Genomic DNA, 25,634 nt, shown 5'->3' with positions numbered 1-25,634 from the left:
GAGCTGTGAAGCAATTGCGCTATCCACAAGGCTACCGTGCTGCCTTTTGGGTCGTGGGGGCGAACATCTTTGGGTTGTGGGGGCGAAACCCACGGAAACATGGGGAGAATGTACAAACTCCACACGGACAGTGACCCAGAGCCGGGATCGAACTTGGGACCTCGGCACCGTGAGGCAGCAGTGCTGACCACTGCGCCACCATGCTGCCCCCAACTCCTCATTGTCTGAAAGGTTTTTATCAAGTCGCCTTCTTCACTACCCGGCGGGGCGGGAGGTTCCGGCGCCGAGGAGTGGCGTGAATCCTCCGCACCTTCAGGGGCTAGGCCAGCCGGGTTGGTACTGCGCCAACTGGCGCCGAAGGGCCTCCGCCGGCCGTCGTGAGTTGGCGCATGCGTGGGAGTGCCAGCGTGTGCTGGCGTCATCCCAGCGCATGCGCACGGGGGTTTGTCTCCGCACCGGCCATGGCGGAGGTCCACAGCAGCCGATGCAGAAGGAAAGAGTGCCCCCACGGCACAGGCCCGCCCGTGGATCGGTGGGCCCCGATCACGGGCTAGGCCACCGTGGGGACATCCCCCGGGGCCAGATCCCCCCGCGCCCTCCCTAGGACCCCGGAGGCCACCCGCAGAGCCAGGTCCCGTCGGTAAGTACCAGGTCTAATTTACGCCGGCGGGACCGGCCTAAAACGGGCGGCCACTCGGCCCATTGCGGGGCGGAGAATCGCTGGGGAGCCGCTGCAAGCGGCCATAGACCGGCGCGATTCCCGCTCTCGCCAGAACCCCAGCGCCGGAGAATTCGGCAGCCGGCGGGGGCGGGATTCACACCGCCACCCGGCGATTCTCCGGCCCGGCGGGAGGTCGGAGAATCCCACCCCTGATCTCTCCAACCGGGGCAGCATCATAGAATTCATAGAATTTACAGTGCAGAAGGAGGCCATTCGGCCCATCGTGTCTGCACCGGCTCTTGGAAAGAGCACCCTACCCAAGGTCAACACCTCCACCCAATCCCCATAACCCAGTAACCTCACCCAACACTAAGGACAATTTTGGACATTAAGGGCAATTTATCATGGCCAATTCGCCTAACCAGCTGTGAAACAATTGTGCTATCCACAATGCTACCGTGCATGGTGGTTAGCACTTGTGCCTCACAGCTCCAGGGTCCCGGGTTCAATTCCGGCCTCGGGTGACTGTCGGTGCGGAGTCTGCACATTCTCCCCGTGTGTGCGTGGGTTTCCTCCGGGTGCTCCGGTTTCCTCCCACAGTCCAAAGATGTGCAGGTTAGGTAGATTGGCCATGATAAATTACCCCTTTGTGTCCAAAAGGTTCGTGGGTTACGGGGATAGGGTGGAGTCATGGGCTTAAGTAGGGTGCTCTTTCCGAGAGCCGGTGCAGACTCGATGGGCCGAATGGCCTCCTTCTGCACTGTAAATTCTATGATAATCTATGAACCTGCCCTCATAAGGCACTCCCTGATGTCCCGATTTTCACAGGGCAACATGTGTGCCAACGATCGCCCCTCTGGACCCGAGGTATCCCGGCACCTGTGGTGAATCCTACAGCCTGGGCATCTTGATAGGCCTGGTCCAGGTCGTAGGTGATGTTTATGAAGTTGCAGAGTAGTATCGAAGAAACGTAGGTTTATTTACACGGCTACAATACACAGCTCCCGGTAGTTCCCAACCGGGTCTTAACAGGTCGGCCAACCTTATATGCGACTTAGATTGAGTCTACGCCACCACTTAAGGGGGCGGCTCATGCTCTGCAAGGGACACGGGGAAGACCATCATTCCACCCCGTTAAGTCCCGTGTGGGTTATGACAGTGATGTAGCCAGGTGCCCAGGCCTGCAGGCATCTGTCATGTCATGAGGCATCTGCGGGCTGAAGATTGTGAAATGTCACAAAGGTCTGTCCCTGTTCGAGCCCTGGAATGACTCAATGGCATAAAAATGAAGGGCTGCAGTGATCTTCATGGCCACTGGGGGCAGGTGTCCTCTTTCTCCACGGGGTGCTACAGGTGCCACACTTCCCGTCTCCCTCTTGAGCCACATGGTGCCCGTCAGCCCTTTGTGCAGCCATCGACTCCTGTACACCCCAGCACGCTGTTGGTCTCCCCGTCTGGCCTCCTCCTCAGCCTGATGGGTGGCCGGGCCTTGAGGCTGTGCAGTGGCCTCCTGCAGATGTGGTGCAGGCTCCAACCTGCGTTGGCCTTCCTGCCTTTGGCGATGTCTGCCCACCTGGGCTGCAACAAGCAGAACTATGGCAACCTCCATGGGATCAAGGTCAACATTCATCTTTGTATCTGGGAGAGAGACCAACAACCAGTTAAGTCCTCCATCCCGGGACCCTTAAAGCCCCAAGCCACCCCCCCCTCCCCCCCAACTCTTACCTTGATTACCCCGCCTTCTCTCAGAGTGCCATCCAGCGAGCCAGCTGTGTTGGCAACCTTTGCTCTGCACACTCACTCCTGGCCAGATCAGGAGCCCCTAGACCCCAGGCCTCTGCCAGTAACATTTGGGATGTCATGCTTAAGTGTCATCTGCTCACCCAGATACTTACCTTCCGTGAGAGGGTCCTCATAGGTGAACCCCTGCTCTTGACTGTTTAACTGCTGATGCACATGGAGCACAGGCAGGCTGCTCAGATATCAAAGGTTGCAGGATATCCAGTCCACCTATTATCCTCTCAGATAGGCCACCTGATCTTTCAAGGAGGCACTTGAGAGTTCAGGGACCATGAAGTGCTATCACAACTAACAAGGCTAATCCCTCCTTTGAGGTAGCTTCACAGTCAAAGGGTTGTGAAATGGAATGTTTACACCCGGGTACACAGGTAGAGAAGAAGGCAGACTGCAACATTGAAACCACAGAGCCTCTTGCAACCTCCAGCCCCCCAAACAATGCTCCCCCCACCCCCCCAGTCCCCTTACCACTGGGGCATCAGCTACGGTGCCCTTCAGCTGCATTCCGGTAAATGGAGAGCTCCCCCTCGGTACCCGTTTCACCAGATCCCCGACTTTGTAGAGGAGCACTAAACGGCGCCCGCGTGACTTCCCGCTGACGAGGGGGGGGGCAGGTGACTCCGGGGAGGCCACTGCATGCGTCTTTAATCTCGCTAATGAGATTATAATGAATGCAAATTAGGTTTAATCAGTCTCTGGCCTTTTCTGGGCGAGGTCTTGGTCACGCCATCGGGAGCGGGCCAGGAGAATAGCAAACTGTTTGGCGCATGGCGCAGATTCCATCTTTGGCCTCTCCTGTTATTCACCTGGCATAACAGGATCGACGCAGGGCGCTCTGCGATGGGAAAACCGCACCCTTAGTCTAGTAAACCGTCTCTGAACTGCATCTAACGCATTCACATCTTTCCTTAAATAAGAACAGAATTGCACACAAAATGCCAAATGTGGCTTCATCAATGTCCTGGACAACTGCAACATAACCTCCCTACCCTTGTAAGCAATTTCCCTTGCAATAAACAATGACATTCTATTAGCTTTCCTAATTACTCTCTGTATCTGTGTGCCAGCCTATTGTGGTTTATGCACTAGAACACCCAGATCCCTCTGTAACTCAGAGCTCTGCAATCTCTCACCAATCAGATAATAATCTTGTGTTTTAATAACAATTATTATTATTGTCACAAAGTTAAAGTATTCTTTATTGTCACAAGTAGGCTTACATTAACACTGCAATTAAGTTACTGTGAAAAGCCCCTAGTTGCCACATTCCGGCGCCTGCTCGAGTACACAGAGGGAGAATTTAGTGTTCAAGTTATATAACAGCACGTCTTTCGGGACTTGTGGGAGGAAACCGGAGCACCCGGAGGAAACCCACGCAGATACAGAGAGAATGTGCAGACTCCGCACAGACAGTGACCCAAGCCAGGAATCGAACTTGAGACCCTGGGGCTGCAAAGCAACAATGCCAACACCACTATGCTGCCGTGCTGCCCTATTTATTCTTCCTGCCAAAATGGATAATTTCACATTTGCCCACATTATACTCCATCTGCCAGATTTTTGCCCACTCACTTAATCTATCTCTGCCCTTCTTGTAGTTTTCTTACATCCTCTTCATAATTTACTTTTCGACCTATCTTTGTGTCATCAGCAAATTTAGCAACCGTACCTTCAGTCCCTTCGTCCAAATCATTTCTATAAATTGTAGAAGTTGAGGCCTCATCACTGATCCCTGTGGTAGACAACTCGTTACATCGCTAACTAGAAAAAGACCAATTCATGGCAATTCTGTTTTATTGTTAGCTAGCCAATCATCAATCCCCTTTACACCATGAACTTTTATTTTACACAATAACCTTTTATGTGGCACATTATCAAATGCCTTCTGGAAATCTATGTACAGTGCATCCACGGGTTCCCCTTTATCCACAACACATGATTCCTTCAAATAACTCCAATAAATTGGTTAAACATGATTTCCCTTTCACAAAACCATGTTGACTCTGCCTGATGGCCTTGAATTTTTCCCATGTCCTGTTATAATACCTTCAATTCTGTCTTCTAACATTTTCCTTTTGGCAGATGTTAAACTAACTTGCCTGTAGTTTCCATTTCCTGTCTCCTTCCCTTTTTGAATAAAGGAGTTACATTTGCCATCTTCCAATCAAGTGGAACGATCCGCAAATCTAAGGAATTTTGGAAAATTAAAACCAATGCATCAACTATCTCACTAGCCACTTCTTTCACGACCATAGCATGAAGTCCATCTGGGCCAGGGGATTTGTCAGCTGTCATGTGAGAGTACCTTTAAGAAATGGATGTTTAAGCAATGTACTTTAAGAAATGGAGCTGATTATATTACTGAAGTGATGTCAGAGGGTGGGGGGAGCTGAGCTCACTTCTGCTTTTTTGAGTTTCAGCTTGAGAACGCAGCTGGGAGTGTCTGTGTGTTTTGCTGTGAGCTGCAGGAAGAAACACAGAGCTGGTCTGTTGATTTCTGCCAATCCAAAGACTCTAAATATATTGAATGCAACCTAATGTCTGTTTTTGAAGGTTTGAAGTCTTTTGGATGTTTAAAGGAACAGTTTGAAGGGTTATTTAGTGTTGTAATCTTTTGGGGTTATCTTTGAAGTAATGGGTGTTAAGATATTCAATGTTTGTTTTTAAAAGGTTAACTTGAGTTCATAGAATAAACATTGTTTTGTTTTAAAAACCATTTGTCCATCTCTGCCATATCACATCTGGAGAGCACGCTGTGTGCTTCCCACACCACAATATATTAAAAGTTGTGGGTCGGTTGAATTCCATGAAACACTTTGGGGTTCTGTAAACCCGGACCCATAACACAGCCCACAAGAAAAATGGGTATGCAGTGAATGGTAAGAGTTTTCGTTTAACACCCTCATTGCAATTAATCAGATAAATGCATTTGAATGGATCTACATTTGGTGGGAAAGATGACTTCATGTTCGTGTAGTGCACACTATTTTTGATGCTTTGAGAGTTGCCGGCAAGTTCAGGGCAGCAAGAGATGTAAGTTGTGGATTTCAAACACTTGTTACCTGGTTGACCTGGCTCCACCGTTTGCTTGGCACCCCGCCCTTAGCCTCCTCAGTATTCCTAAGAGCTTGTTGCATTTGCATATCAATTGGACATTAAACCTGCTGCAGAAAGCTCTCAAAGTAGACAGTTATGCTGAAAAAACCAGAAGAATAAGATGAATTTTCACTCCATGAAATGGAACAGACAGACAGACACAGAGGTATCAAGGACTCTTAAAATTGCACTTTAAACACCAGTTTTATTGATCACTGCCGCGTAACGTGTGAACCTAAATGGGGCACTGACTTCACACTGTCAAGCGGGAACAGAATCATCACCTCTTAGTAGGTGCTCAAAGAATCCGAGCACTTCATGATTGGCTTTCTATGAATAAAGTTCACTTTTAATACTGGCGCAGACTATTTAAAAAAAATAGGCATTCCTGCCTCTATTGACTGAGCAATGTCATGTGTCGATCTCTTTGGAGCCAATCTTCATCTCCGATAGTCTTGTATTGGTTCTCTTGGGTATAAGTGGAGTCCTGGTGATGATCAGAGAATGAAAGGAAGAATTAAACGTCATCAAGCTGTTCTCCAAGCTTTTGCACATCGGACCGCTGGCAGAGTGATTCCTGGATATTATCTGGGCACCCGTTATCCTTTCTTTGACTTGGCCCTGTTCCTCCGGAGGGAGTCCGGTGGAGTGATTGCACGACTGCAGATTATTTTTAACTTTAGTCTTGCTGGAGCTCAGATGTTGTGCCAGCGAAATCTCTGGGAGTGGCCTTTGTGAGAGCAGTGAAGCCACCTTCCCCGGAGCTTTAGGTTGAATTGGCACAGAATCCAACGTTGGTACCAAGTCTACATTCGTCACAACATTTATCTTGGGCCTGTTCTCAGCCTTTTGGGGGCGTTTAAGAATGGCTGCTCTCTCTGATATCCTGGATTCTAGCCTTGTGTTAAATCTCAAAAAAGGTTCTTTGTGGGAACTATTATAAAGTAGGACAAATTCTTTCTGTGTCTCAAGTGGCATGATGTACGTTCCTCGACCAGATTTTTTGAAGATCTCAAATACCAAGTCTAATAGCAGAAATAGAGAAAAACATACTATTGAATACAGCTTTAATTATTCATAAAGAAATATTTACTTGAATACTTGTCATCAATTTGTACAAATATCCTTCTGTAAATCTACATAAAGATACAAATGGCCATCTTACCAAGGGCTTCATTTATTACTTTAGGAATTACTGATTTGAGAACCTCACAATTTATCAGTAAAGATGGGTTTGCATTTATCTCGAGTAACCAGACCTACAAAGCAGACCAAACAGAGCACGTTAACCCTTTGGGTACATCTTTCAAATTGATTCAGACCAGATAAATAGTTTTGGGCGGCTTTTCCAATGGCATGCAACTGAGCCTTTCAAACCAGAAGGTTCAGAGTGCAGAGCAATGTTCCCTGTCAGGTAAGTGTGTGGGGGGCGGCGCAACGATCTGGGACATACCATGCTTTCCTCAGTCCCCAGGAGTAATTTCCACCATAATGTGAATCATGGCTTTCAAAATGTAAACTAATCATGTCCAAAAATTAGTGACGCTCGAGGGAGTTTGTAGCCCGGGGAGGGGGAGGGGGGTGCGGGGGTATACCCTTAGTCTTAGTCTTAGTCTTGATCTCAATACTGCCAAGTGTGCAAGGAAAATTCATTCAGATTCCCAATGCCTGCTCCTGATCATCATCTCCTTGACCCTACTGTAAAGTCCACAAGCCTCATATGGAAAACACCAGCCTAGTTATACGGCTGTCAATGGTTAAGACTCACATTGGACAGGATTTTGTGTTTTGGATCAGAACCCTGATGGTGGGGTCAAATATGGTCCCAGCCATACTGTTACCATCGCTGAATCCCTTATCAACATCCTGGTGGTTATCCTTGCCCAGAAACTGAACTGGACTAGCCATATAAATACTGTGACTACCAGAGGAGGTCAAAAGCTAGGAATCCTGCAGCGAGTAACTCATCCCCTGATCTCCCCAAAGCTTGTCCACCAGCTGCAAGGCTGAAATCAGGAGTGGGATGGAAAACTCTCCACTTGCCTGGATGAGTGCAGCTCCAACAACACTCAAGAAGCTCAACAGCACCCAGGGTAAAGCCTCCAACTTGATTGCTCCCCCTTCCACAAACATTCGCTCCCTCCACCACTGATGAACAGTGGCAGCTGTGTGCACCACCTACAAGATGAGCTGCAGGAACTCACCAAGGATCCAAACCCACGACCACTACCATCTAGAAGGACAAGAGCAGCAGATATCTGGGAACCCCACCATCTGGAGGTGGCCCTCCAAGTCACTCACCATCTTGACTTGGAAATACATCTCTGTTCCTTTACTTTCGCTGGCTCAAAATCCTGGAATTCCCTCCCTAACAGCACTGTGGGTGTACCTACACCCGAAGGACTGCAGCGGTTCAAGAAGGCAGCTCACCACCACCTTCTCGGGGGCAACTAGGAATGGCCAGTAAATGAGGATCTCGCCAGTGACGCCCACAGCCCATAAACTAATTTTTAAAAATGAGTAGTCACCTCACATGGGATTGGCCAATTAGAGATCGGAGGACATGTTCACTGGCCACCTTTTAAATATAGCACACCGATCTGATAGCGAGATGCATGTCCTCAAGGCTGCCGCATCACAGCTGACGGCCCAAAGCCAATGCATAATTAATTACACTGGGTCAGGAAGATATGGCGTGGTTTAACTTTACCCCGCCAGAAGTCCCAGGTGGGAGATTCCGTCATTAGTCTCAGTAATGGTGATCATGAAATTATCATAAGTTGTCATAAAAACCCTCTAATACCCTTTAGGGAAGGAAATCTGCTGATCTTACCTGATCTGGCCTACACGTGACTCCAGATCCACAGCAATGTGGTCGATTAACCGTCCTCTGAAATAGCCCCAACAAGACATTCAGTTCCAGGGCAATTGGGGATGGATAACAAATGCTGGCCTGACCAGCGAGGCCCACATCCCATGAAAGAATTTTAAATACTCTCATCCTTCTTTTCCCTAATATCTCTTCAGGTCGCTTGGTTTAATGATTTGATAAGGGGCTTAGTGCTGCTGCCTCACAGCGCCAGGGACCCGGGTTCAATTCTGGCCATGGGTGACTGCCTGTGTTAAGTTTGCACTTTCTCCCTGTGTCTTTTCCATTTGTAATCTCCTGTCTTGGGTTATTGTGAAAGGTTTTTTGTGTGAATAGTAATATTGGATCCCTGTGTTTGGAAATTGAATAATTCTACATTAAAACAGGCAGTTTAGCCATCGGCATTTTCCTCCGAGTGACCCGGTTTCCTCCCACAGTCCAAAGATAGGTACGTTAGGTGGATTGGTCGTGCTAACATTATCATAGAATTATCATAGATTTTACAGTGCAGACGGAGGCCATTCGGCCCATCGAGTCTGCATCGGCTCTTGGAAAGAGCACCCTACCCAAGGTCAACACCTCCACCCTATCCCCCTAACCCAGTAACCCCACCCAACACGAAGGGCAATTTTGGACACTAAGGGCAATTTATCATGGCCAATCCACCTAACCTGCACATCTTTCGACTGTGGAAGTAAACCGGAGCACCCGGAGGAAACCCACGCACACACGGGGAGGATGTGCAGACTCTGCACAGACAGTGACCCAAGCCGGGAATCGAACCTGGGACCCTGGAGCTGTGAAGCAATTGTGCTATCCACAATGCTACCATGCTGCCCTTAGTGTCCAGAGAGGTGCAGGTTAGGGTTACGGGGACAGGGGGACGGTAGTGTGCTCTTTCGGAGGGTCGGTGCAGACTCGATGGGCCAAATCGCTTCCTTCTGCGCTGTAGATATTCTGTGATTCTAACTGTCCTGTGAAGCAGCTTGGGACAGAATACTACACTAATAGTACTCGATAATAGATTTTTCTTTCTTTGACTGATCTGGCAATGTTTGGTTGAGTTTGAATGGTGGGGTGGTTTGTCAGTGGCCTGGAAATCTCATGCCATTCCCTCTGGCCTATTGTCCTGGGACGTTGGAATGTTTGCAACCACCAGAGTATCACCAGAATCAACCAATTGAATGGATTGACAAGGAGGCCTGAAGCCTGCTTGGAAGAACCCATCTGTATGATCCAAGGTCAATGCAGCAGATTCAGATCCAGCCAACACCAACTTGCATTAATATGGCAGCTTTTATATGGTCAAGCGTCCCAAGGTGCTCCAAAAGACCGTGAAGAAATCAAATTTAGCACTCAGACTATGACCACCAGGCCATCTGGGAACTCACTTCAGATTCTAACTTACCACTGCAGGTTAGGAAATCAACTTTCCACTGCAGTGGTGCAGTGGTTAGCACTGCTGCCTTACGGCGCTGAGGACCCGGGTTCGATCCCGGCCCTGGGTCACTGTCCGTGTGGAGTTTGCACATTCTCCCCGTGTCTGCGTGGGTTTCACCCCCACAACCCAAAGATGTGCAGGGTAGGTGGATTGGCCATGCTACATTGCCCCTTGTGGTGGTATGCATTAGGGGTAATACGGTACACCATGAATGCCGAGGAGCTATTGGAGGACAGATGCTGGGTCCCGATTGGATCTGCCGCCTACTGGGCTCCACCCAGATAGGCGGGGTATAAGAACCCGGTTTACTCCCCGCAGCTGCATTCTGTGACTGAGCTGCTGGAGAACGAGTCTGAACAAGTCTGCTCAATAAAGCCTCGATTGAAGTTCTCTAAGTCTCGCCTCGTGTGTGATCGATGGCGCTACACCCCTCAATTGGACAAACAATAATTGGGTACTCTCAATTTATAAATAGAAAATCAACTTTTCCATTTGTAATCTCATGTCTTGAGTTATTGTGAAAAAATTTTTGTATGAATAATAGTATTGATTCCCTGTGTTTGGAAATTAAATAATTCTACATTAAAACATTAAATCGGCATTTTCACCTTAAATTTAACACAAGGTAGAGATAGGAGGGAAGCTACATGTTGTTTGTCAGAATCAGCCAGATTGATTTCTTGGGCAGAATTCTTGACTAATAAGGGTATCAGGGGTTATGGGGAGAAGGCAGGAGAATGAGGATGAGAAACATAAGCCATGATTGAATGGCGGAGCAGATTCGATGGGCCGAGTGGCCTAATTCTGCTCCTTTGTCTTAAGGTCTTATGGTCTAATTCTCGGGTCCCCCAGCGTTCGCTGGCGGCGGGATTCCATCTTCCCGACGCTTGTCAATGGGATTTCCCATTGTGCCACCCCACGACGCCAGGAAACCCACGGGCTGGGCTGCTCGCCAGCGGGAAAAGTGAATCGCAACAGCCAAAGAAAAATCTTTCAGAATAGCTAATACTTTGAAGATCCACCAGATGGCAGCAAGTAACTGCAATGCGTACAGTGCATCTTTGGTCAAGCAGTAACTTTTGATTTCCTTCCCCCACTTATCACATTGTCGTCCTTTGTGCTCATCGATACGAAACACACAATTCCAGCAGCAGGGTTGTCAATGACGAGCAGATCTACAGGGTGAGATTTTTAGCTAGCAGTTGCGCAGGCCACTTGACGGAACATCATAAAAAGCAGCCCCTGGGCCATGGCTAACCCTTAGCTGCAGAAAGGCGACAGGGTCAAGCTCCCTGTTGTTGGTTTGTTACTATTTTACAAGAAACAACAAATCGAATGGCCTGAAAAGGAGGCTTGAAGCCTGCTATGAAGAACCAATCAATTGGTGCAAGGTCAAGGCAGAAGATTCACGTCCAGCCAACAACAACTTACATTTAAATGGCAGCTTTAATGTAGTCAAACGTCACAAGGTGCTCCAAAAGACCATTGAGACCATTAACACTGAGCCACGTACGGAGATGTTAGACCCAGTCACCAAAAGCTTGGTCAAAGAAACAGGTTTTAAGGAGTATCTTCGAGAAGGAAAGTGCGGTGGAGATGTCGAGGGCGGGACTACCCGAGCTCGGGGCTCAGCAGGTGAAGGCACGCGACGGAAATCGGCGATGCGCAAGAGGCCAGGATTCGGGGCGAGCAGAGATCTCGAAAGCTGGAGGGAGGACTGAGGCCATGGAAGGGTTCGAAAACAAGGATGCAGATTTGAGAATGCGCGGTTTCCCCTTTTTAATCACTGGTCACGCCCGAACATGAGGCAGTTTTAAAATTCTCCAATGGCCATTGAGATTTGCCGTTTTCTCTAAATTCATCTTCGGTTTGTTTGCCCTGAAGTCGAGCAGGGCACCATTCCTGCCCTCCTGGTATTTCTACGTCTGCGCCTCCAGCTCCCTGTTGCCGATCATGTGAAGTAACCTATTTCGGTGGAGCCTGGAATGAAAGCATGTGACTCAGGCTATGTTCGTGATGGGCATTAGATTCCCCACATGCATTTCCTGGCAGCTGGTCCAGGACTAAAACCTCAATGCTGAACCTTTGTAGCATTCACTGAATAGTTAGTGTCTCCGCCGGGTGGGTGGCAGGACACTGTGGTGACAGAACCCAGGGGGTGCCTCGCCTGCTGTACGGACCAATGAATTCAAGTGTGCTTCTTTTAAACATGCCAGGCTCTGAATTGCAAACGCTGAGACTGATTTCAGCAGGGAAACCGTCCTTCTCAACACGTCGCGCCCCCGCCCACCCCACCCCGCCTTCCCAACCACCACTTTAACCAAAGACCCTCGGAAACCCTAAGAACACATGTGGTTTCTGGGCAAGGAGTTTGGAGATAAGGAGGTTACACTTTGAACCCTCCAGCAATATGTTGACATCCCTGTGTTGGTGGGGAGGGAGGGGGCGCACTTGAAAAATCCACCACAATTTTCCCACAGAAGAGTGGGACCAAACACTTTGAGCGGGCCCGTAGAGTACCACAAACGAGGAACTGCTTAAAGAAGCCGGCAGAGGTGGTAAAAGGTTCAGGCCCAAGTTCCCAAGCTCCGATGTAATCACACCAGCGTGATCGGCCAATGTTCCTGACTGCTTTTTGAGCTACTGTGGCGTTTTGCCAGCCTTTTGAAATTTGGGTGGAAGTGGTAAATTACACCGATTACAGAACTGCCAAAATAATCTTCATCCCATCTCAGTTATGCCCTTCTAGCTTTTTGCTCCTCTCCAATGCCCTTTTTTGCTCTTTCATGTTTTGTGAGATTCAACTCTGTGGGCTATGTGAGTGGCTCATACTGATCTTTCACATTCGAGACCAAGGGAATGAGGTGGAGATGGGACGATGACAACATGCTCGTGTGTGGCAGTGTTAATACACCTATAGTTTTAAATAACGACTTTTACTCCCATCATCTCCTTGGCATTTCCTTGCTCACTTTTCCTCTCCAGCAACTTTTTTTTGACTAGAGTAAGGGGCAGAATTCAATCCACTTGACAGGGGGCCCTAACCCCAGCCAGAGAGCCGGTGAGAGTCACACGACTCTTCCTTTGAGGAAGGCCTGCCCTATTAAGTGCCTGTCAGATATTTAAGAAAGGATCAGCAGTGGGTCTTCCCCAGAATCAAGGACCCTGTGAGCGGACATCCCCCCTCCTTCAGGTGCTGCTGGCCTCTGATTGGCCAGCAGCTCCACATTGTTGTGAGCACATTGGGGCAGTTGTCTTACCTGCCCACATCTCCTTTCTCATTAGCAAAGTGTGGTAGTCACCACTGTTGTATTATATTGTATATATGGGTATTACGGTAAGGCCCCTGTGCTACAGGTACGGGGGTAGATCCCTGCCTGTTGGCTCTGCCCAGTAGGCGGAGTATAAATGTGTGTGCTCTCCGAACAGCAGCCAATTCGTCAGCTGCTGTAGGAGGCCACACATCTCTGTGTAACAAAGCCACGATCACATTCTACTCTCGTCTCGTCGTAATTGATAGTGCATCACAAAGCATTTAGGCAATCACCTAAGGTGGAGACAAACCTTCACACCAAATCACTTAGACAATGGGACCCTGGCTAAGAGAGATTCCCAGACACAATCTAATCAAATTACCCTCGGAATACGAGGACCATGACCTTACCTGGATCCCTTGGGCAGTCGGAGACAGCTGACATGACACGCTGAGCTTTTGTATGTTTTAAGCACATACTTTCGCTGCAGAACTGAGGACAAACTGCTGCGACGCTGAGAGCGAAACCCCAATGGGTCCTGCCGCCATTTCTCTCCAAATCACGTGGTCAGCACCCAGCCCTGTTTGCTGAGCAACCTTCCGGGGCCACCCCGCTGCAGAGAGAGATTCCTTAAAATGATTCAACCCAGCGCTTCTGCATCCAGAGGGGAAGCCAACTTGGCCTCCACCTCTTTGAATCGGAAGCATCGGGCCCACGGACGGAAACCCGTAAGGTCATCAGGTTCAGCCTGAAGGTCACCAAGTTCACCAAACAACAGGCTGTAAATTCAGTTTACTCTTCAATGGGGTCTACTTTGGCCAACCTCACCTTTGGGTGTGCGTTGTGTGTGATGTGTGCGTGTGGTTTGCGTGTGAGGTGCGTGAGTGGTTTGCTCGTACTGTGCATGTGGTTTGTATGTGATGTGCGTGTGGTTTCTGTGTAATAGTCATGTGGTGTGCATGTGTGTGATGTGCGTGTGATATGAGTGTGGTGTGTGTGTGATGTGCATGTGATGTACGTGTGGTTTTCATGTGATATGCGTGTGTGGCCCTTCTATCTCTTTCTGATTCTGCCCTTAGTGAGATGAATTTAATCACATCCAACCCAGCAACCTCATTGGAATATCATCAACTGCAAACATCCCTCTAAACCACACACCAATCGGACTGGGACACATGGCAGTGACCTTCAGCATTGCACAGACTCCTATCAAACACCATTGTGGGAGTGGCGTCACTGTGGGATCTGCCATTGAAGAAAGAAGCTCCACAGGGCCACTAGGGGCGAGCTGTACCATTAGCCTTGGTGCATTACCCATATCCGGGAACAAATAAAAGAAAAAACCCTCAAAAGTGGCTTTCAAAGCTCAGGAAACAGAAAAAGACACAATTCAATTGTGAGGAGTTTAAGTTGTTGATGGGGTCTGATCACTGAAGGTTCCACCGCAACTGGGACCACAAGTATTCCATGCAGGAAGTAAATTCCACCTTTTTCATAGAATCACTCCAGTTCAGAAGGAGGCCATTCAGCCCATTGAGTCCGGGCCAACCCTCCGAAAGTGCACCCTACCTAGGCTTACTCCCCCACCCTATTCGCATAACCCAATAACCACACCTAACCTGTTGGACACTAAGGGTCAATTTAGCGCGGCCAATCCACCTAACCTGCACATCTTTGAACAGTGGGGGGAAACCGGAGCACCCGGAGGAAACCCACACCGACATGGGGAGAACATGCAGACTCCTCACAGACAATGACCAAAGGCTGGAATCGAACCCGGGTCCCTGGTGCTGTGAGCCAGCCGTGCTAACCACTGTGCCACCGTGCAGCCTCTTTTTGTGCAAGCTTTTAGTCCTTTGGATTTGTTTATTGTCGCGTGTACCAAGGTAGAGTGAAACGTTTTGTTCTGTGTACAGTCCAGGCAGATCATTCCATACATGAAAAAAATAGGGCACACATAATACACAACATAAATAAAGGCATCGGGGGAAGCATACAGGAGTGCAGTACTACTCAGTAGAGAAGATGTGTGAAGAGATCAGATCAGTCCATAAGAGGGTCATTTAGGAGTCTGGTAACAATAATAATAATAATCTTTATTGTCACAAGTAGGCTTACATTAACACTGCAATGAAGTTACTGAGAAAATCCCCTAGTCGCCACATTCCGGCGCCTGTTCGGGTACACTGAGGGAGAATTCAGAATGTCCAATTCACCTAACAAGCACGCCTTTCGGGACTTGTGGGAGGAAACCAGAGCACCCGGAGGAAACCCACGCAGACACGGGGAGAACGTGCAGACTCCGCACAGAAAGTGACCCAGCGGGGAATCGAACCTGGGACCCTGGCGCTGTGAAGCAGCAGTACTACCGTGCTGTTTTTGAATCTGCTAGTGCGTGTTCTCAGACACTTTTATCTCCTGCCCGATGGAAGAGGTTGGAAGAGCAAATAACCTGGGCGGGAGGGATCTTTGATTATGCTGCTCGCTTTCCCAAGGCAGGGGGAGGTGTAGACAGAGTCAATGGATGGGAGGCGGGCTTGCGTGATGGACTGGACTGTGTTCACGACTCTCAGTAGTTTCTTACGGTCTTGGGCCAAGCAGTTGCCATACCAGGCTGTGATGCAGCCAGATAGGATGCTTTCTATGGTATATCTGTAAAAGTTGATTCTCCCCCTGTCATGCTTCTAAGTCCATTCCCTTATCCATTTCTCACGGATTACCTTTTACCCTCACCACCCTGAAATACCTTGAGATGTTTGCCACGTTACAAGATCTGCATAAATGCAATAACATCAACTTGCATTTGTCTACCACCTGTAAAGTAATAAAACATCCCAGGACTCTTAATGCCAATTGCTGTTGTTGCTTTATGCTGTGGTGCAGAAGGAATGTGTCTTCGGAGGCCAGTATTTAGGAACAACAAAGGCAGAGGAACAGTTGCTTATCCTCATTAAGGTTGGTGTGCCTTATGCCAGAAGCTTCAAAATAAAAATGAAAAAGCAAGTCACTTGGTTTCAAACGGTTTCCAACAGATTAAAAATATTTACCAGTTGTTCGAAACTATTCCAAAGAGTAAATGATCACCAGATTACAAATTACAGTAACATTATGGCAAGAATTTGCTAAATATTATTTAAGATTGTCATGGTCTCCAGGTTTATTAATCCAAACATTACAGATACAATAGCATACGGAAGGGTTGTACTAAAGACAAACTACTTGTTATATTTGGATTTAAACACCATGGTGACAGTAACAACATTCCCACAAAAGAATCAACTGGCCATTTAGCACAAATCCTATCAATGTTTAAAACTAATTTCACCCATCTCTCTCTCGCTCATCAATTCATTCTCAATTCTATCTTACGATGCACCGAATTCCTAAATAAGAAATATAATAAATCTAAGCAACCAGCTGACTAAAGGTTCATTACAATTTTAATTACGCAGTAACGCTGTTTGGAAATGGCATGACATTAATAAGAAACATTGGCTTGTGTTCATATAGCACCTTCCACGATTTCAGGGTGTCCCCAAAGCACTTTAAAGCCAGTGAAGGTCCTTTGAAGTGTGGTCACTCTTATAACGTGGGCAACACAGCAGCCAATTTACGCACAGCAAGCTCCAATAAAAGCAATGTGATAATGACCAGATAATCTATTTGAGCGGTGAATGTCGACCAGGACATCAGGGGAAACCAACCTGCTTGTCTTCAGATAGTTATGTCAACTTGAGAGGGCAGATGGGGCCTCTGATTAATGAAAGGCAGCATCTTGGACAGTGTGGCCCTCCCTCAGTACTGCACTGATGTGTCAGCCTGGCTTATGTGCTCAGAGTGGGACTTGAACCCAATGCTTTCCGAATCAGAAGAGAGATTGGTACTAACTGTGCTTTGACTGACACCTCAAAGAAGGTACCTAAAGAACTAATCACCTTTGTGTCATGTGAGACAACCTTTAAGAAATGGGTGTTTAAGAAATGTACCTTTAAGAAATGGATGATTATCAGTGATGTCAGAGTGTGGGTGGAGCTGGGCTGTCTGTCAGCTTTTTACTTTTGTTTTAGGCTGTTTGCTGCAGGGTGTGTTTTAGTTTAGTTTTCAGAGCTGGACAGCTGCAGTCACAGCCAGAAGGTGTATGAATCTCTCTCTCTGTAATCTAAAAACTGTAAATCGATCCTTTGGTGATTTAAAACTAATAACTGCTCTCAGTAGAAACTTTAACCTGATGTGCTTCTGTTAAAAGTTCTTTTTTAAGTCTTATGGATGTCAAAAGGAAAGAGTGAAGATGAAGTTGAAGTGCAAGTATCAGAAAAGATTTTTGATCAGATGGTTGAAAAAAAACAAGAACAGGTGGAGGATGAGGCGGATATTTTTAGTTCAGGAAAATTGGCGGAGTTACAACAGAAAGATTTAGAAATAAAACGGATGTATCAGAAAGCATATACTGAAGAGGAATCTGAGTGTATACCAGAGTGTTATTACTGTAAAAGTAATGTCTTGATGAGAAAATGGAGACCTTTACATATGCAGGTGGATGAAAAGTGGGCAGAAGTTCATCAAGTAGTATTGCCGGTAAGGTATAGAAAGGAAGTGTTGCGAGTTGCACATGAGGTACCAGTGGGAGGTCATTTGGGAATAAGGAAAACTCAAGCTAAAATACAAAAACATTTTTATTGGCCTGGACTACATAAAGATGTCGTTAAATTTTGTCAATCATGTCACACATTTCAAGTGATAGGGAAACCTCAAGCAGTAATAAAACCTGCACCCATAATACCCATTCCAGCATTTGAGGAACCTTTTACAAGGGTCCTAATTGATTGCGTGGGACCGCTTCCTAAAACGAAAAGTGGGAATCAATATCTTTTTTTTAAAATTTAGAATACCCAATTATTTTTTTCCAATTATGGGGCAATTTAGCATGGCCAATCCACCTAGCGTGCACATCTTTTGGGTTGTGGGGGCGAAACACACACAAACACGGGGAGAATGTGCAAACTCCACACAGACAGTGACCCAGAGCCGGGATCGAACCTGGAACCTCGGCGCCGTGAGGCAACAGGGCTAACCCACTGCGCCACCGTGCTGCCTGGAATCAATATCTTTTGACTATAATGGATGTGTCTACTAGGTTTCCAGAGGTCATTCCCTACGGAACATTACAGCTAAAAAGATTGTGGTGGAGTTACTTAAATTCTTTACTAGATATGGACTACCCACAGAAATACAATCGGATCAAGGATCAAATTGTACCTCAAGGTTATTCAAAGAAGTTACGGATAGCTTAGGAATAAAACAATTTAAATCAACTGCGTACCATCCAGAATCGTAGGGAGCATTAGAAAGGTGGCATCAGACATTAAAGACAATGTTGAGGGCTTATTGTCACGATTATCCAGAGGATTGGGATAAAGGAATTCCATTCGTACTGTTTGCAATTAGGGATGCTCCTAATGAGTCAACCAAATTTAGTCCTTTTGAACTAATTTTTGGTCATGAAGTAAGAGGACCACTTAAATTGATTAAGGAAAAATTGGTGAGTAAAAAAATCGGAAAGTACATTATTGGATTACGTGTCAAATTTCAGGGAACGATTAAATAGAGCAGGTGAATTGGTTAGACAACATTTAAAAGTTGCACAAAATGTGATGAAACGGGTAGCGGACAAGAAATCCAAAGTTCGTCGTTTTGCCAGTGGAGATAAAGTTTTAGTGTTGTTACCAGTGGTAGGTGAACCTTTAAAAGCTAGGTTTTGTGGACCTTATCAGATTGAAAGGAAATTAAGTGAGGTGAATTATGTGGTCATGAGGTAAGAGGACCACTTAAATTAAGCAAAAATTGGTGGGTGAGAAATCGGAAATTACACTATTGGATTACGTGTCAAATTTTAGGGAACGATTAAATAGAGTAGGTGAATTCGCTAGACAACATTTGAAAGTTGCACAAAATGTGATGAAACGGGTAGCGGACAAGAAATCCAAAGTTTGTAGTTTTGCCAGTGGGGATAAAGTTTTAGTGTTGTTACCAGTGGGAGGTGAGCCTTTAAAAGCTAGGTTTTGTGGATCGTATCAGATTGAAAGGAAATTAAGTGAGGTGAATTATGTGGTAGAAACACCAGACAGAAGGAAGACTCACCGAGTGTGTCATGTGAATATGCTTAAAAGGTACTTTGAAAGGGAACTAGAGAAAAAGGAGGAGGTTTTAATGATTCTAACTCAAAGTGACGAACCAAATCTAGATGACTGTAAATTTACAGTCAAATTAAATTGGAAAACGAGGATGTTCTTAAAAATTGGGATAAATTGTTGAGTTACCTCCCAGAGGAAAAAAGGGACTGACCTGAAAGAGTTATTGATATCACATGGGCAAGTTTGTAGAGATAAATTGGGAAGTACTAAAATGGCTATACATGATGTAGATGTAGGAAAGGCTGTTCCGATCAAACGACATCCATACAGACGTAACCCTTTAAAATTGGCACAGGTTAACAGAGAGATTGAGAGTATGCTTAAAAATGGCATAATTGAAGTGGGTTGCAGCCAATGGAGCTCACCCATAGTGATGGTACCAAACCGGACGGTGCCCAACGGTTGTGTGTGGACTATAAAAAGGTTAATGGAGTTACAAGAACGGACTCTTATCCTATCCCATATTTGGAGGATTGCATTGAGAAAATGGGACAAGCAGCTTTTATTTCCAAACTGGATTTACTTAAAGGTTACTGTTTCTAACTCAAAGTGATGAGCCAAATCCAGGTGACTGTAAATTTACAGTCAAATTAAATTGGAAAATGAGGATGTTCTTAAAAATTGGCAGGTACCTTTATCCGAAAGGGTGAAGGAGATTTCAGCTTTTGTGACTCCAGATGGTATATACCAATTCAAAGTTATGCCATTTGGCATGAAAAACGCCCCAGCCACATTTCAACGGTTAACTAACAAAGTCGTTTCAGGATTACCCAGTTGTGTGGTATATATCGACGATCTGGTAATTTTCAGCCAGACATGGACAGAACATTTAAAACATCTTATGGAGTTATTCGATCGACTTCAGGGGGCTGGTTTGGTGATAAACCTAGCCAAAAGAGAATTTGGAAAGGCTCAAGTCACTTTCCTTGGCCATACAATCGGACAGGGTCGAATGGTCCCACGGGCTGTGAAAACAAAAGGTATTGGGGAGTTTCCGATACCCTTGACACGACGGGAAATAATGCGATTTCTTGGTACGAGTGGATTTTACCGGAAATTTGTACCGAATTTTAGCAGTGTGGTCGCTCCACTGACGGACTTGCTCAAGAAGCGTAACAAATTCCAGTGGACAGCAGAGTGTCAACAGACATTTGATGGCCTGAAGGCTGTGTTAACCACTGCTCCTGTGTTAGCCATCCCAAATTATACCAAACCATTCAATGTGGCGGTTGATGCAAGTGATGTGGGTGCAGTGCTTCTACAAGACGACGATGAAGGGCCAGAGCGGCCTATTGGTTACTTGTCAAATAAATTGAATTCTCACCAGAAAAAGTATTCCACGATTGAGAAGGAGACTTTGAGTTTGGTGCTAGCTTTGCAACATTTTCACATTTATGTGACCAGCAATCCGTCTGACACCATGATATATACTGATCATATCCGTTGATGTTTTTGGAGCGATTCCGGAATAACAATGCAAGGCTGTTTTGCTGGTGTTTATTGTTACAGCCATTTCATTTAAAAATAATACATGTGGCAGGACGAGAAAACGTGATAGCCGATGCTTTGTCACGAATGTGATGAACGGAAGCAGTTTCAGTTGGAGGAAGATGAACAAAAAAAAATGGACTATATTATTATACCTGTTTGCGTGTGTTGTTTTTTTGAAACGAAAAAGTATATTTACTGTATGCATTTCTTAAAGTTTAGTGAAAAGGTGAAAAATGAAACCATCTTGAAGTTGATGGTTTATTTTTTTTCTTGGGGGGAGGTGTTATGTGACAGTACCTTTAAGAAATGGGTGTTTAAGAAATGTACCTTTGAGAAATGGGTGTTTATCAGTGATGTCAGAGTGTGGGTGGAGCTGGGCTGTCTGTCAGCTTTTTACTTTTGTTTTAGGCTGTTTGCTGCAGGGTGTGTTTTAGTTTAGTTTTCAGAGCTGGACAGCTGCAGTCACAGCCAGGAGGTGTATGAGTCTCTCTCTCTGTAATCTAAAAACTGTAAATCAATCCTTTGGTGATTTAAAACTAATAATTGCTCTCAGTAGTGACTTTAACCTGATGTGCTTCTGTTAAAAGTTCTTTTTTAAGTCTTATGGATGTTAAAAGGAAAGTTTAAAGGATTACTTAGTGTTGTAGTCTTTGGGGGTTGCATTTGAATTCATGTTTGCTAAGATGTTCACTGTATGTCTTAAAAAGGTGAACTTGAGTTCATAGAATAAACATTGTTTTGCTTTAAAAAAAATACTTTTCCATTTCTGCTGTACCACACCTGTAGAGTGGGCCATGTGCTCCCCATACCACAATCTATTAAAAGTTGTGGGTCAGGTGAACTTCATGATACACTTTGGGGTTCTCTAAACCCTGGCCCATAACATTCGGAAGACAGGTAGAACTACACAAGGCATCTTCTTGCATCATCTGCCTATAAAGGTGTTTCCTAGCCATAATGACGGCCTTTGGGACTATGCATCTGGGACATTTCATTACTTGTAGTGGGAAAGGTCCAGAATTTATTTGCATGTTCCAATGACCTTTCACTTGAATTAAGGGAGCTTCACAGAGCCCACAAGCTGCTTTATTTCATGGGTTTATGGTATTGCAGTCACATGCAGACCTTCAAACCATTTTATTACGTTTCTTTATGAGTTCACATTCTAGGGCTGAGACTATCCTACTGGTGATCTTGTGCATCAGCATCATTTTAAGAGAATTTCAGTGGTTGTGAAGTGACTTAGAAGATATCTAAAACCACATAGGACATCATCAGGACCTATATTAACCCCCCCATGGGGCCCAACATTTGAAACAAAAGCCAGTATCCAGCATAAGGTGCTAATTAAATGCGTGAAAGCAGACCAAAACAGTAGGAGGTCTGACCAGGTAAATCAAGAAGCCATGATCAGATGGTGCTATACTCAAGAGTAAAATCCCTGTAGGTTCTATGAAGGGAAGACTGACCGAGAGTTGTATTGACCCCTGGGTATCCCATTAGTTAGACAATGTTTTTTTAATGAATACAATGTATTTGGCATTTTGTTCGTTCGCTGGTGTCATCTCCTTCCCTGAATGTTGACTGCCATCGATCTGACTTCAGTCAGTGCTGAGCTACCCTTGAACACATATCGCAATTGGAGTTTAGGAGATGCAAATTTCTGAGGATCGGAGGACTATTTTCCTTCACATGCTGAAGATATGGCAGTGTAATTCAAAAATATTCCAATGGTGTTTTTAAAAATCAGCCATCAAAAAATTGCAAGTCGCTTCATTCGGTATTTGGTTGGGCTTTATCAGTTAAACAATTAAATTCCTGATACAAGTGTGGTTTTACAGGAACCATGCACTGGTAGGGAAAAAAAGTCAGGCATTGTGAATTTAAGGCTTGCATTTGTGTGAAAGACTATCATTTAACTCCTGGTCTGCTCAGCTGTGTGTGCGCTATCTGCCTTTCAGCTATATGAATATGCCCAAACCGGCCCAACCCTCTCAATTGCCTCCTTCAATTGTCATATAAAAATGGACGCCGATTCTTTTGTGATTTTCACGACCAACTGCCCACCCCCCCCCCCCCCCCTTCAACCCGCCCCTCCACCTAATAATGATGAGGCGGGCAATTATTAATTAAACCTTGCAATAATCTCAACCCTTCATTTCAAAATTGGCATTGGCGAAAAGCAAACGGAGGAACAAAGTCCTTTAATTAATCAGAAAGGATGTTTCAATGAACAGGTATCAGATCCTTCATTGTGCTCTGGGATTACTAACTGCACAGGGCTTACATACCAGTACCACAAGCTGCAATTTACTGAAACATGAGAGGGCTCCATTTCTAAATCATGGCCATTCCCTTTATTCCCATTCAATTACACGACAAGAGTCTGCATTGTGCAGTGTTGTGCATACATTAATGCAATCCAAATAAATCCTGGCTGGGCCAGTGCTGTGTTACACGCTGCCATCTGCACGTGTTTGATTGGTCTGGGGACTGCTAGGCAACGAATTTAGAAGCTACCCAAAGGAAAATTACTGTGACTAACGAAAACTATTGTCTCCTTATTTTCTTTTCAAAATAAATCCTTCAATAAAGCTTGATAGCTGATATGTATCACAGCAGGTAAACCATAAAGGCACGTTAAACACAACCACTTTAAGGCCACTGCAGCCATGCAGTTTTGGATTTCTTACGTTGGATTACTTGCAGTGACACTTGGCCAAGAGTATGATGCCGGCAACTGACACAAAGATAAAGCTCATGAGAAACGTTATGAAGTACAAACACTGTTTTTTGAAATAGTATTATGGTTTCACAGCGATAGTGGTGGTATTAAGTTATTTTTAAGATACATTTCCTCTTATTCACATGTTCCTTTATTCTGACCTCTATTTGACATCTGCAGCAATTGCTCTCTAACTGACCCCAGGGAGGCCTTGTGACCTTATTGGGGTGTCAACAGATGACACAAAGCTTTTCCTGAGTAGCAGAATAATACACTGCGCATGACACAGCATGAGCTACTGAACACAACGGGAGGATCCCCGGTCTGTGCGATAGTTTATTATGTACGTGTAACATAATGTACTCTCTTCAAGAATAGCATAACTCTTCAAGTAGCAGCATTCCTCGGCTTAAAACAATTGAACTGTAAAACTCAATTGAAATTGTACGTGGAAAAGCTGTGGAAGTGTCAAATACTTTCAAGTCAGTATGGCAAATTGTGGAGGCTGTAACCGTTTTACAGAGAACACTGTTGGAAAATTGTTGGAACCGCAAAAGGTGTTTGACATCCCTATATTTATCGGATCACATGCATTACTTTGATGTAGAGTACATTTGTTTTCGGTAGTTGATCAGGGAAGCAATGACACTCTCCAGCATTGAGTGCCAAGGAATTTGTGACAAGCATTGATTTTTTTCCTCCAATTTAAATGGAATAGCAGGCAGTGCAGTAAAAGGCGGGCACTAAAGAAAGAAGGTCACCTGCGACGCAGGACAGATCTCAATTTTTGGCAAGTCTTTCGCAGGAAATAATTCCACGTGTAGCTTGAGCATTCCCCATATAGGGTAGGAAAAAGCATCATTTACAACAGCTCGTATTTATGTAATGCTTTGAGCACATGAAAAAATGTCCCGAGGAGCTTCATCAAAATAAATTTAACGCTGAGCCCCATCAGGTGATATTAGGACAAGTGACCAAAGGCGTGATCAATGAGGTAGGTTTTAAAGAGCATCTTAAAGGTGACACAACCACAGCATATTTTATTTGCTGAGCAAGCCAGATCCCAGTGGGAAACCTGTCTTACTGGCCACAACCTTTTTTTTTTCTATTTTGGAAACAAGGAAAGATACAGACCCCAAAGACAAAGAGCTCCAGTAACACCCTGAACATTTTAAAAATTAAAAGATTTAGTAACAAGAAAAAAATGTAAGTACACAAGACTGAAGTTGCGTAGCTAAAACAGACTTGCAGAACAACTCCCTAAAAACCGACGTGGTCACAAGTAAACACACAAGTAAACTACGTCTTGGCAACAACTCCCTTATAGATTTTGAACTATAAAAATCCAGTAATATTACCTAAGGCAAAGAACTGCTGTCACTTTATTTAAGATATCCCACTTGAGTCCTCAAACAAGTCCACTCTGATGTGGAAACCCAAATAAAAGCTCAGAAACAAGCTGCTTCCTCAAAAGGCTTCTGGTTTGAAACTCGATGGAATCTTCAAATTCACAACTTTTACAACTTTCCCCAACACACATCTGGGCTGGGATTCTCCGAAATCCCGGCCAAGTGTTGATGCCGGCGTAGTGCAAGCACCGGGGTGGTGCACGCCGGCGCCAATGGGCCTCCGGGCCCAGCGATTCAGCGGCCCTCAGGGGGCCAGCACGGCGCCGGAGTGCTCCACGCTGCTCCAGTGCCGATACGCGGCCCTGCACTGCCGGCTGGTGCGTGGGCGTGGTGGCTGTTTCCGTGCTGGTGCCACGCAACATGGTGGAGCCCTACAGTGGGCCCGTGCGGAAGGAGGTAGACCCCCTCCAGGTCACGGGCGCCCACTGATCGGTAGCCCCCGATTGCGGGCCTGTACGCCATGGAGGCCCACCCCAGAGTCTGATCCCCCCCCCCGGCCCTCGACCAGATGGACACCGCGGCCGCAGGTCCGAGCTCCCGCCGGGTGGTACCAGGTTGGAACCACGCCAGCGGAACTCGGCGGGAATTTGGCTGGTCAACTGCGGAGAATCACCACAGGGGTCTCTTTCAGCGGCCCCCGACCTTGCGCGGCGTCGACTGAGAATCCTGGCCCTGGCCTCAGGATGTTTCCGCACACAGC

At 46.0% G+C, this 25,634-nt stretch overlaps 2 protein-coding genes across 3 annotated transcripts in view; both read right to left on the bottom strand.

The window, feature by feature from the left end:
• Positions 1 to 5,652, bottom strand: part of LOC140392593 (protein polyglycylase TTLL10-like) — a 67,002-nt gene extending 61,350 nt beyond the window's left edge. Inside the window, exon 1 of the mRNA XM_072477991.1 lies at positions 5,521 to 5,652. The gene's annotated coding sequence lies outside the window, so the exon portion shown is untranslated. The remainder of the gene's footprint in view (positions 1 to 5,520) is intronic.
• An 87-nt stretch (positions 5,653 to 5,739) lies between these two features.
• Positions 5,740 to 25,634, bottom strand: part of LOC140392592 (protein polyglycylase TTLL10-like) — a 185,823-nt gene continuing 165,928 nt past the window's right edge. For both annotated transcript variants that reach the window (XM_072477989.1, XM_072477990.1), the window contains 2 exons: positions 6,720 to 6,813; positions 5,740 to 6,579 (listed from right to left, as the gene is read on the bottom strand). In XM_072477989.1, coding sequence (XP_072334090.1) covers positions 5,966 to 6,579; positions 6,720 to 6,813 — 708 coding nt within the window. In that variant the 3' untranslated portion in view covers positions 5,740 to 5,965. The remainder of the gene's footprint in view (positions 6,580 to 6,719; positions 6,814 to 25,634) is intronic.

Source organism: Scyliorhinus torazame, chromosome 16 (genome assembly GCF_047496885.1).
Source record: "Scyliorhinus torazame isolate Kashiwa2021f chromosome 16, sScyTor2.1, whole genome shotgun sequence".
Taxonomy (NCBI): Eukaryota; Metazoa; Chordata; class Chondrichthyes; order Carcharhiniformes; family Scyliorhinidae; genus Scyliorhinus; species Scyliorhinus torazame.
The sequence above is the reverse complement of the archived record's forward strand: the minus strand, read 5'-3'. Positions and strand labels throughout refer to the sequence as shown.